The sequence below is a fragment of the Notothenia rossii genome, assembly GCF_949606895.1.
Source record: "Notothenia rossii genome assembly, chromosome: 4".
Classification (NCBI taxonomy): Eukaryota; Metazoa; Chordata; class Actinopteri; order Perciformes; family Nototheniidae; genus Notothenia; species Notothenia rossii.
This window is the reverse complement of record NC_136902.1, coordinates 80,678,876-80,691,475: the sequence shown is the minus strand read 5'-3', so window position 1 is coordinate 80,691,475 and position 12,600 is coordinate 80,678,876. Positions and strand designations below refer to the sequence as shown.

The following is a 12,600-nucleotide window of genomic DNA, read 5'->3' as shown; positions in this document are numbered from 1 at the left end:
AAATATTTGTACATACTTCCTCTCCATGTAATGCGAATGTAGCAGCTGTAATAGGGATTACAAACAAAAACAATATAACATGAGAAAAAACAAGTAAAGCACATTTCGAGCACATAAGCACACAACTCAGCAGCTCCATCAGTTTGACTTTATTCATCTGTCCAATCGTCATATCATTTCAATGGCTTGATTTGATAGGTCGTATGCTTCCAGCCTATTAAACAGTCTAGGATGGGATCCAAATGATTAATCCTAAAAAAAGAAAGTATATTGCCAGCTATATGTATATAGAATGAGTCATTTATAACGAGATGCTACAATTTCAGGTATCCTGTTTGAATGAACATTGTCAAAACATTTGGAAAAATGTTTTAATGGCACCTCAGTCTATTGACAAAACCGTTTCATCATCAATTATCAGAAATCATCTGAATTGCAAATATCCTGAATTGTTAAGTTTCCTGAATTAATTTGAATGTTTATAAATCATACCTTGGTTTGAGTAAACATTGGCAACATAAAAAAAGCTGACACTTAGTGACATGGTGACATAAGATGATTTACATTAAAGCACATGAAAGTATTTCAAGTATCCCAAAGAGACAACACATTTTCACAGGACAGACCATCTCATCTCTTCCCTTTTCTTTATAACACCAGACTTTCAATATGAAAAGCAGTAAATAATTTACTTAGTTTTTAAAAAGGATATCAAAGTCAACTCAACATTACATTGCAAGGTCTGCACCTTAAAGTCGTGGCTTACGCAGAGTTGATATTTCTATTCAACAGTTGTCATGCAGCAAAGATCATACATGTATCAAAGCACATACAAAAAGATTAAAACTGAGGTGCTACGTCACCCAGTGACACCAGTTAGATAACCCTCGGTTCCAGATGATGAAAGGTTTCTCTCTCAGCCGCAATATAAACATTAGGCGCAGTGAAAAGGTTATTTGAATCACCTTTAAACCTGAATCTTCTTGTCATTCCATGGACGGTTTGTGTGAGGTTAGTGTGCTTTGTTTAGAGTCAGCTCAGAAAAATGACATGAGATATCAGACCAGAGCAGCATCCGCTGCCATAATACTTTTGCTATCCACAAACATACCTACTTAAATAAACATAATCAACAGATAATTACACAGAGAAACCCAACATAAAGCCACTTTCGCTACACAATTTTGAAGACATGACATATAAAAGGACAAAAAAAAAGGCAACAGTTTTCAAATGACACGGGACTGTGCTGTGAGAAGAGAGACATCTTCTCTGAATCGTCTTTTAGCATGTGTTGTTCAGCTCCATGGATACATGGAGTGGGTCTTATTATCCAAAAAGCTGTGGGCCGTTGTGGGTTACATCCAAGTCCAGCTCCTCTGATGTGTGTGTTTCTACGGGCGGCGATATGGAGTTCAGACAGCAAAGTCCATCTATTACAAATGAGTGTGTGGGTTTTATCTGATCAGGTGGTAGGTGAGCCAGAACATGAAGAGGGGCTGAGCTCCTGCTATAGACATGGTGAGGTACATCCTCAGCTGGTTTCTGGATCCTCTCACCTGCCTCCCCTCCGCCACCGCCTCCGATAACAGCTTCAGACGTAGGGTTCGGATCTGAGGAGGGACACGTTGGAGACAATCTTTATATCAACCATTCAAAAACAACATGCATATACAGTGGGGCAAAAAAGTATTTAGTCAGCCACCAATTGTGCAAGTTCTCCCACTTAAAAAGATGAGAGGCCTGTAATTTTCATCATAGATATACCTCAACTATGAGACAAAATGAGAAAAAAATAAATAAAAAAATCCAGAAAATCACATTGTCTGATTTTTAAAGAATTTATTTGCAAATGATGGTGGAAAATAAGTATTTGGTCAATAACAAAAGTTCATCTCAATACTTTGTTATATACCCTTTGTTGGCAATGACAGAGGTCAAACATTTTCTGTAAGTCTTCACAAGGTTTTCACAAACTGTTGCTGGTATTTTGGCCCATTCCTCCATGCAGATCTCCTCTAGAGCAGTGATGTTTTGGGGCTGTCGCTGGGCAACACAGACTTTCAACTCCCTCCAAAGATTTTCTATGGGGTTGAGATCTGGAGACTGGCTAGGCCACTCCAAGACCTTGAAATGCTTCTTACGAAGCCACTCCTTCGTTGCCCGGGCGGTGTGTTTGGGATCATTGTCATGCTGAAAGACCCAGCCACGTTTCATCTTCAATGCCCTTGCTGATGGAAGGAGGTTGTCACTCAAAATCTCACGATGCATGGCCCCATTCATTCTTTCCTTTACACGGATCAGTCGTCCTGGTCCCTTTGCAGAAAAACAGCCCCAAAGCATGATGTTTCCAGCCCCATGTTTCACAGCAGGTATGGTGTTCTTTGGATGCAACTCAGCATTCTTTCTCCTCCAAACACGACTAGTTGTGTTTTTACCAAAAAGTTCTATTTGGTTTCATCTGACCATATGACATTCTCCCAATCCTCTTCTGGATCATCTAAATGCTCTCTAACAATCTTCAGACGGGCCTGGACATGTACTGGCTTAAGCAGGGGGACACGTCTGGCACTGCAGGATTTGAGTCCTTGGCGGCGTAGTGTGTTACTGATGGTAGCCTTTGTTACTTTGGTCCCAGCTCTCTGGAGGTCATTGACTAGGTCCCCCCGTGTGGTTCTGGGATTTTTGCTCACCGTTCTTGTGATCATTTTGACCCCACGGGGTGAGATCTTGCGTGGAGCCCCAGATCGAGGGAGATTATCAGTGGTCTTGTATGTCTTCCATTTTCTAATAATTGCTTCCACAGTTGATTTCTTCACACCAAGCTGCTTACCTATTGCAGATTCAGTCTTCCCAGCCTGGTACAGGTCTACAATTTTGTTTCTGGTGTCCTTTGACAGCTCTTTGGTCTTGGCCATAGTGGAGTTTGGAGTGTGACTGTTTGAGGTTGTGGACAGGTGTCTTTTATACTGATAACGAGTTCAAACAGGTGCCATTAATACAGTTAACAAGTGGAGGACAGAGGAGGCTCTTAAAGAAGAAGTTACAGGTCTGTGAGAGCCAGAAATCTTGTTTGTTTGTAGGTGATCAAATACTTATTTTACAGAGGAATTTGCAAATAAATTCTTTAAAAATCAGACAATGTGATATTCTGGATTTTGGTTCTCATTTTTTTTCTTTTTTTCCAGAATATTTAGTTTTATGCAGTGACAGGCGTCTAATATAACCGTCCTGTGCAGCAGGCACCTGTCCTCAATTATTTTTAAACAGAAAATCTGTCTATTAAGACAAATTATTTTAAGCCTCAGATGTTAATAGATATTGCTCCTTACCATGAAGACAAAGATGGCAGCGCAGCACCACAGCAGAGAGAGATAGTACGCTGGCCGACCGAACAACAGGCCAGACACAACGCCTACGATCATCCTGAGGAAACAGAGGGGAGACACACAGTCACAGGTTAGGCATACAATACACAGATCATTAGTGTTGAACTAAGAACATTTCAGAGATGTAGTGTTTCGGAGCATTGTTCTAGTGAAAATAAGCCAATAAAGAAAATGAGCAAAATGAAGTAATACAAGTGAAGAAGAAAAAAAACATAGAAAGATGGTGTACACACCCCACGTATTTGTATCCAGAAAAGGCCAGCAGGTCAATGGTGGTGAGGTCAGTGTTGACGGTCACCAGGTAGAGAGACAGCAGGACTGCCAGGACCTCCATGATCAGCCACACCAACGCCGAGCTGGCCTGAACTCCCAGCAGCTCCGGGGAAAACCTGAAGGCGCACAGAAAGATACAGTCTCTATGCATGTACATACTGTGAACTCATTACATCATTATCTATTAGCAAGCTGAAGTGGCTATTAAAAGGCTTTGAGCATAAGTATATAAAAACATTTTCATCCACTGGATACATGTTGATATTTTTGCAAAAACCCTGAAGTTGAAATCCTGGTTTTAATTCATGATATTGTGAGTTCTTTGAAGCTGTTGCTATCCTTTAGCCGACAGAAGGCAGTTTTTTTAAATACCTTTTGCACTGTTGGTGTGCATAAGAAAGTAAAGCTAGCCGTACAATTAGGAAGACATAGAAACCTAACCGTTAATACTCAATGCTTAGATGCACTGTTAGACTAATATCTCTTTTCCAACCAGATAGGAGGACCAGGGTTGTATGTACCGTAATTTTCGGACTATAAGCCGCGCCTTTTTTCCCATTTTTCGACGCTGCGGCTTGTATAACGGTGCGGCTAATCTATGGATTTTTACAGCTAACGGCCACTAGGGGACCTCCTAAATCTATGGATTTTACAGGTTACAGTCCACCACCTTTAACTCTATGGGCTCTATGGCCGGTCCGCACCCCCCACCTTTAAGCGGCGGGCTCCAGCAGGAAAAGCTGGAGGCCGGAAAAGAGTGAGACAGGTAGCGCGCAAAAGTAAAAGTGGAACCGAGAGTGGTGCGAGAGACAGAACGAGAGCAAGACAGACACACATTACGAGAGCGAGACAGTTTGTCCCCGTACCACTGGTTGAAAACCACTGCTGTAGATCACCGCCGGTACGTGCGCTGGGAGCGCACCGTTTACGTTTGAAAGTTGAAAAGTTTGTGTGTCTGAAACGCTATGTGATACATTACAGTTTACACAGTACATGTTCTGTAGCTACTATTGCACTAAATGCTAACACTTGAATACGTTATGCAAATATGCAACTTGTTTGTTGAAATGTTAATAAATGGGAGCTTCCTCAAACAGCCATCTCTTTCCCGACAATCCCCTCTGTGCACGAACCCTTACATATGGTAATGAAACATTAAAACACCTGCGGCTTATAGTCCAGTGCGGCTTATATATGTACACATCATTCAATTTAGCTGCTGCGGCTTATATTCAGGTGCGCCTTATAGTCTGAAAATTACGGTACTTGTTCTGTGTGCCGAGGGCCAGTCCAGCCACCAGGATGTATGTGATGAAGGCCATTGCGGGAATGTAGAGATCAGGAGCGTTCACATCGAAGCGCGGAGCCACAGGAGTGTCCTGCTGGTAGCTCACCTCCCAGTTCTACAACACACAGGATCACACACTTAAAACATGCTCAATTGTTACTGAATTAATTGTAGCATGTAGTATGGTAGAATAGATTACAGGCAGAAATAGAAAATAAGTGTTTTGTCTAAACCTGGAGCCTTTAAGGAAAGCCTCAGAAGCTCAAAGGAAACAAATCTGCACATTTTCACATAGAAACAATTACCTCCACCGGCTCAGGCATAACATGTGTCTGTAGCAGGACTTACCTCATGCATGTAAGGGAAAACAAGAAGGCCCAGCTTCTTCCCCACGTACACAGTATCCACGGCAAAGTAATATTTCATCTTAGAAATTGGAATGAACCGGTCCAGCTGAAACATAGAGACATACACACGTGCATTATTCAGACAGCTTTTGCCTTGACTTTATATATCGCCAGGCCTTTGACACCATTTTGAAGATCCCCTTTGTCATAAGCTATGAAACATGAATGACTCAGTCTTACATTCTTGTCCACCATTTCCCTCCCCTGGGAAGCCAGTGAGCTGCCATAAGCCATCGCCAGGTTAGACATTGGGTCTGACAGGAGGGACTGGCCGGAGAATCCTGCTGCTTGAAGCCCAGCCTGCTGGTTACTGCCAACAGGACACAAGAACATGTATTAAGTATTAGGAACATAATGTGTCATCATAGGGCTAATAAAACACAAACATATAGTCCACTTTATTGGGAGGAGTGACGATACAAAAAACAACTGCAAAGCTGAAATAAAAGATAGTGAATGAGTTGGCGTAACGTTATCATAGTAGCCTGATTTTGTATCGAACACGTTAATTCAAAACACAAATGGACAGTATATCCTAAACAGTTTAATATCCAGCCTAACTTCAGACTGTGTCCCACCTGTATCCTGCCTGTGGTCCCGCTGCAACTCCACTCGTATCCTCAAACAGCTGGCTGCCATCTGTACCGTCCATTGAGTCGATATGCATATTAGGCTCTGCATGGAGAAACAGACCGGTAAGAGATATTTCAAACAAAAGGAGTAGATTTGGACCTCTCCAATCAAAATTGAAGGGGATGCAAATATTTGGTAGAAAAGTAAGCAAAGCGAGCAAAGCCAAGGCAGCCTCGATAACTTCTTAGAAACCAGCATGCATCACTTTTTATGTCCTTCATATAAATCTGATCTTCAAATACAGTGACATCCAATAAGTTATTCCGTCTGCCCTTCCTGTGGACATGCTGATAGATTATTTTTAACATGCAAAACTTTCAAACTTTCTTTTTTCAAACATAATTATTTCCTTTTTTTCTATTCTTATTCAGTCTGACAGCATATAACAGACATTACAAACTTTGAAATATACATGGACCTCCGTTGGTTAACTACTACACACCAAAACAGTTAAGGTATTGCTTACAAAGTGGTAAACATCAGCATATTTAATGCACCACTGCTTCCGCATCATGTTTAATCAAAATACAAATCAAGATCAGAGTTTAAGAATCAACTATTTGTATGACTGTGCACCAGAGGCCAGTGAAGGCCCTGTGCAGAAGAAAGAGCTCTGTATATCCATTCCCTCAGGGAGTAATAATAACCTTATCACACATGTATCACTAGGCCAGATTACATCACACCTTAGAAGCCACTTACAGTTTCAGTTTGAACCTCCCTTTCCAGATAATCCTAATAGCAATACATGTATGATGGATAGATATAAAACCCACAGAATGATAGGCAGTGGCGAAACGTCAGAGTCAATTTACTCAAATACTGTACCAACAATAACAACAAACAAGAACCATTTTGAGGGACTTGTATACTTTACTTGAGTCTATCAATTGATCAATACTTTTTTTCCCCCACCACAAATCAGTAGTAAAAGTACGTATTGTGAAAATGAGTCAATTTCAGAATATGATATGTTTTTATAATTATTGATGCATCAATGTGTTTATCAAAGTTACTAAAAGTGCAGATAGTTTTAAATACTTTGTATTAGCTTTAAATAGCTTGTGAATGTGCTCCAGATGAGCCTTAAGTCTTGTTTTAGTGTTGATTATATTTCACATTATTAATCCAAATCTGCAAAGCTACTAAAGGTATTAAATAAATGTAGTAGAGTACTTTTAGTATACAATACACCTCTGAATTGTAGAGGGGTAGAAGTACAAAGTAGCATCAAATGTAAATACTCAAGTAAAGTACAAGTCTCTCAAAATTGTACTTCAGTATCGTACTTGAGTACTTACTTTCCACCTCTGCTAACCAGTAAACATTATAAATGTATACAGTGTTTATTAATAGTTTGTGGACAAGCTAACGGCTACTAACGTTAATTCAGCATTTATTAAACAGATAATATCTCTCAGATTGGCTAACGTTAGACTGGTGGACTTTAACAGAGGACTGTTTTTGAGTCTCTGTTTTTACAAGTTGTTATATATAGCTAGTTGTTAGCCTCAACCGGCTGGAACCAGCAACACCTCCACTCAGTCCTGTTTACACTGTAGAGAGCTAGCAAGTACAGAATGTGCAAATGCAGGCGTTAGCTAATACTAAAAGCTGAGTTGATTGACAAAATCACGTACGTAACTTACGCTGTCTGAACCCACTTTGAGTTGCAGTATAATCCATTTGAACCGTGAGGATTGCAGCAATAGATGTAGGTTCACAGACTCAACTACGATGCAGATGCTACTAGTTAGCAAGCTACGGGGCGAAGCAGAACATCTGACACGGAAGTAAAGTGTTTCTGCTTCTTCTTCTTTAGTTTAAATTACACACCTCAAACCAACATGAAAGGTTAATACCGCCACCTACTGTTTCACAGCGTCACAGGATAAATAAAGAATTCCTAACTCACATCTTGTTAATTTTGTATACTGCAGGGTCACACCTGGAATAGTGAATTTTACTCCAGATGTGACTTTAGTCATTTTTAAGCGTTGTTTTTATTTCACATCATTATTCCAAATCAGCAAAGTAACAAAAGGTACAAAATAAATGTGCACGATTTGCCTCTGAATTGTAGTGGGGTAGAAGTACAAAGTAGGATCAAGTGGAAATACTCAAGTAAAATATGAGTAGGCCTATCTCAAATTGGACTTAATAATAATAATAATAATAATAATAATAATACGTGGGACTTATATAGCGCTTTTCTGGAAACTCAAAGACGCTCAGTATTTGAGTAAAACTTATTTACTTCCCACCTCTGCCTTTTATTCATTTAATGTTTTACCTCAAATTGGTCTCATTCCATATTAAGCTTTCTAATTTCATCAGCACAGGCTTTTCCTTACCATTACAACCCTTACATTGTTGTGAAACTTTATTTTTCACAGTGTTATTGTAATTCAGCAAATGTTATTAATTGTACTTGTACGCAATTGTTATGTACTTTATATTCTTTTTTTGTGCTAGTTTTTGCTTCTACAACACATTTCAGAGGGAGAAATCTTACTGCAATCCATTATAGACCCAGCTCCACTTCTAACTACAACAAAAATTACTGATTACATGTTACAATTTAATTAAGTTTCATTAAAAAAAACACTGTCAAGGGCCATTCTCCATAATAAGAAAGCTTTGCTTAGTTTTATATTACCAGTATATTGTGTTGCTTCGTCATTTATGGTCCCTGCTTGGTTTTCAGGTTTTGTATTATTTACTTTGTTTTCATACAGTATGTGTCACTGAGGGATTTTCCACACACAGACGTAACATCTATTTTTGAAACACAAGCAGCCACATTCCTGTATCTAGGAGTTACACAACAGCGATAAACATTCAATAGGTCATGGACATTGTTTTTTCTTTCTATAGGACGGAATACAAATGTAAATACTATAAGTCTGCAATCACACTGGTTCTTGTTGTAAAGAAAACTGCGTGTATCCATGTGTGACTAATTGACATCCCACAATCAAAAAAGTGACATAATAAAATGGGTCTCATCATCAGACTGAATTATCAACAATTATTTCATGGATTGATTTGAAATATGCTTCACACATTAATGTTACCCAGAAGAAAGAGAATAGTAGAGAATAACTTCATATGAGGGCTTCTCCAATACTCACTTTTTGCTGTTTCTCTATGTAACCTTTTATTTAAAATCCTTTCAATTTTTTCTTCTCAAAAAGTTCCCAGAAATATTAATCATCCTCTTATGGGTAATACACGCCTCCTTGCAATTGTCCTACATTTATTTCCTGGAAACATTTGCATATTATTACTTTCGGTTAATAGAATGTGTGTCATACTCGAGTGTTGACATTTAAACAAGGGAGATGGAATGCTGCCAACAGAAGAACAAAGAGTTAAACACTGGTACTTTATGTGACTCCGAAGAGGATCAGATCTCATGAGCCTGCCTGAGAAGATAGAAGTGTTTTCCATATTCGAGTGTGTGGACTCCACATCTGTAAAACCATGGCCCTAGTGTTCAGAGACAGACAGAAGTCAGAGGCAGACAGACAGCAAGGAATCAAATAAGTGCCCCTTAATGCCATGTATTATTTTGTTCAATACTTATATTTTAAGTGTTTGTTTGATCTTTTCTTATCTCAGCCTTTAAATACCATTGAATTGTTCAAAAGAAAATACAACTCAAAGATCTGTCTGAAAAGAAAAAAAAACTAAATGTATCCAGGTTACTGCTTTTTGAAGAATTTCTATAGATCCACTTATCAACAGAGATATCATTTTTAGATGTTGCTATACTTATAGTTCTAGTGATAAAGATCCTAAAATAGAAAATATATTGAAGAAATCACTGCCATAGCCAACTGTTACGACTGGGGCACACAAAACTGATAGGACCCAAATGCACGACTTCAGACAAAAGATGATTCAATAAAAAGGTTTTTACTAAGGTGTTAAACAAGGTAAGCCATTCACAAGGTTCAAAAACGATCTGGCACTGAGCACAGGGAACACACAGAATATATACAAAAGCAAGGGACTCCACAGGTGCAAACAATAAGGGCGGGGCAGATAACCAGGTCAGTGGGCAAACAGGCAAGGTAGGAGTCGAACTACCTGAAATGAGAAGGGAAATGACAAAGTAAAACAGGAAATGGCAGACACGGAATTTGACAATAAAGACTCACAGAGAAATAATACTAACAGATCTGCCGAGACACAAAACCAACCACTAAAAGGGATTCTCACATTTTTTTGTAGGTCTTGACCCAAATGAAGAAATACGAATGGTGCTTATTGGAAAGACAGGAAAATGGAAGAGTGCATCGGGAAACACCATCCTAAATCGAAAGGCTTTGACATCAGTTCTCTCTCCGTGCTCTGTGACGTTGGAGTGTGAAAAGGCCAAAGGAACGGTGGATGGACGCAGGGTTGCGATCATTGACACACCAGGAATTTACGATACAAAGTAAAGAGAAGAAGAGGTGGTCAGAAAGTTGAAAGACTGCATCTCTTTCTCTGCTCCTGGTTCCCATACGCTCCTGATTGTGGTCAAGTTGGGCAGATACACAGAGGAAGAACAGAAAACTGTCAAACTCCTGTGGCAGGTGTTCTGTGACAAAGCTGCATATTACTCCCACCCTGGTCCTGTTCACTCATGGTGACCTCCTGGGACGCACAAGGTTTGAAGACTTTTTCAGAAAAAGTAAACCGCTCAGCCACTTGATTGCGAAATGCAACGGTCGGTATCATGTCTAATAACAGAGTTCCTGAAAACTGTCAGGTCCCTCAGCTGCTTGCAAAGATAATAGGCATGGTCTGTGATAATGGAGGAACATTTTACACAAACGACATGTTCCAAGAGGCTGAGCGAGTGATCTGAGAACAAGAAGAGAAGATTAGGAAGACCAGTGCCGAGCAGAAACACAGAGAAGAAGAAAAACTGAGGTTAATATTGGAAGGCGAACAGCTGCAGAAAGAGTTAAAGTCTCTTGATAAAGACAATCAAAAAAAAATCAAGAGAGAAGGCTGAGAAGAAAAACAAATTCATTGAAACTGGCATGATTGTAACAACTGCTGAATTGGGCATTGCAATCGGTGCTGCAGCAGGCTCTGTTGGAGGTCCAGTTTGCATCGCCTCTGGTGACTGCTTGGTGTGTCAGGGCCTTTAGGAGCAGTGGTGGGGGTTGTTGGGGCTGTGGTGGGGTCTTGGCACCAGCTGCAGTAAAAGCTTCGAAAAAAAAATGTACTGTACAATCATTTAAATGTATACTGCTTGGTCAAGCCAGTGTGCAGAAGAAAAGGAAAGTACGGAAAAAGAACACTTCAAAATGTGTAACTCAAGGTCCTGCAGATACTTAATACATACTTACAAATAGTGTAACTTAAAGTTGCACAAATCAATATTAAATATAAACAATGAAATAAACCTACAGATAATTATCAGACAAATCTGCAGGTCCCATCAGCTTGACAAAACATTTTAGCTTCATTGTTTTGGTTTATCAACCTGTGGCTCCATTGCTCATGTTTTCATTGAAAATGTTCTTATAAATCCCCTACTGTACCTGTTCATAATTATATTCAGGTTTATCCCTCAGGTGTTGGTGGAGACCAAACCAGAGTTAAACGTGTAGTGAATTTTATTGGATTTAATATGTTGTGTTAGAAACATAACTCTGAATTAAGATTATGCCTCTTCTCAATGTGGTTGGCAATACATTAATGAACCTTCAATGCAATTTTTAAAACAGTATACTACCGTTTCTGAGTAACCTCGCTGTATTTTGTAGTGGATGTAACTTTGTTAAAAATGTTTACTTTGTGAGTTCCCTCAACAGTAAACCAAATTTGCGGACAGTGCAGTTAGAGCAGACAAAGAGCAGCTTTTTGGTATTTGAGCATCTGTTCGTATGTGTGCATGTATCTGTGTGTGAAGCCTTTGGGGACGCAAGTAACAGTCAGTCTTTTTTTAGTATATGTTTTTCTATCTATGTCAAAAATCTGTTATAGGCAGATGGGAAGTGGATGTGTAAAGAATTGTTCATAATGAGCAGACACACAGAAATGCTGAAGCAAATAAAACAGTCAATTGTACAAACTGTTTGATAATAGATAAATAAATGTGAAAAATGAAAGAAATACCTGTCTTTTTATCAGTCCACATTTGTTCAAAACCACTTAGTGTCTCACTCTCTCTGCTGACAGCTGGACTCACCAGCCCTCAGGGAGAATGACCATCTCTCCTAAAATGGAATGTACTGTGCGTAAGGGGACACACATTGCTTTAAAGCAGCGCTGACTCACATGCACATGCCTACACACTCATATAGGGCATACAAATGTGCAGTGTTTTTCTCGCTCTTACTGCTAACACACACACAAAGTCCTCAACCTGAACTATTTTTGGGTTTTTTCATGCGGTAGTAACTGCTCCAAAGGCCACAGAGTACAATAGGGGTCTACAGTTAACAGCTTGCTGTGCTGTGACATTAGAGACACATAAGTGGCTTGGGGTGAAGCTGTCTTTAGAAATTAAATTCAATAACTCGGGAAGCTCATTTCAAGCACAGACAAGCAAAAAAAAAAAACGCTGCAAGCCTGGCAGTATCTGAGCAGTGCTGCATTTCTC

The 12,600-nt window shown here is 39.5% G+C and overlaps 1 protein-coding gene and 1 pseudogene across 3 annotated transcripts; one reads left to right on the top strand and one right to left on the bottom strand.

Annotated features, from left to right (window-relative positions):
• Window positions 1-134: 134 nt before the first annotated feature.
• Window positions 135-7,807, bottom strand: yif1b (Yip1 interacting factor homolog B). 2 transcript variants are annotated; one of them, XM_079675108.1, is made up of 8 exons: window positions 7,631-7,807; window positions 5,936-6,032; window positions 5,538-5,667; window positions 5,299-5,403; window positions 4,929-5,065; window positions 3,623-3,778; window positions 3,333-3,426; window positions 135-1,613 (listed from the first exon to the last, which is right to left on the bottom strand). In XM_079675108.1, exons 1-8 carry the CDS (start codon window positions 7,674-7,676, stop codon window positions 1,458-1,460), a joined length of 921 nt encoding a protein of 306 aa, XP_079531234.1. In that variant the 5' UTR covers window positions 7,677-7,807; the 3' UTR covers window positions 135-1,457. The 2 variants fall into 2 exon arrangements, with proteins under 2 accessions (XP_079531234.1, XP_079531235.1); XM_079675109.1 differs by having other exon boundaries at window positions 7,640-7,806.
• Window positions 7,808-9,334: 1,527 nt separating this feature from the next.
• LOC307034939 (GTPase IMAP family member 7-like) lies at window positions 9,335-11,140 on the top strand (annotated as a pseudogene). The gene is made up of 2 exons: window positions 9,335-9,374; window positions 10,230-11,140. The product of its transcript is annotated as a GTPase IMAP family member 7-like (transcript).
• The last annotated feature ends 1,460 nt before the right edge of the window (window positions 11,141-12,600 follow it).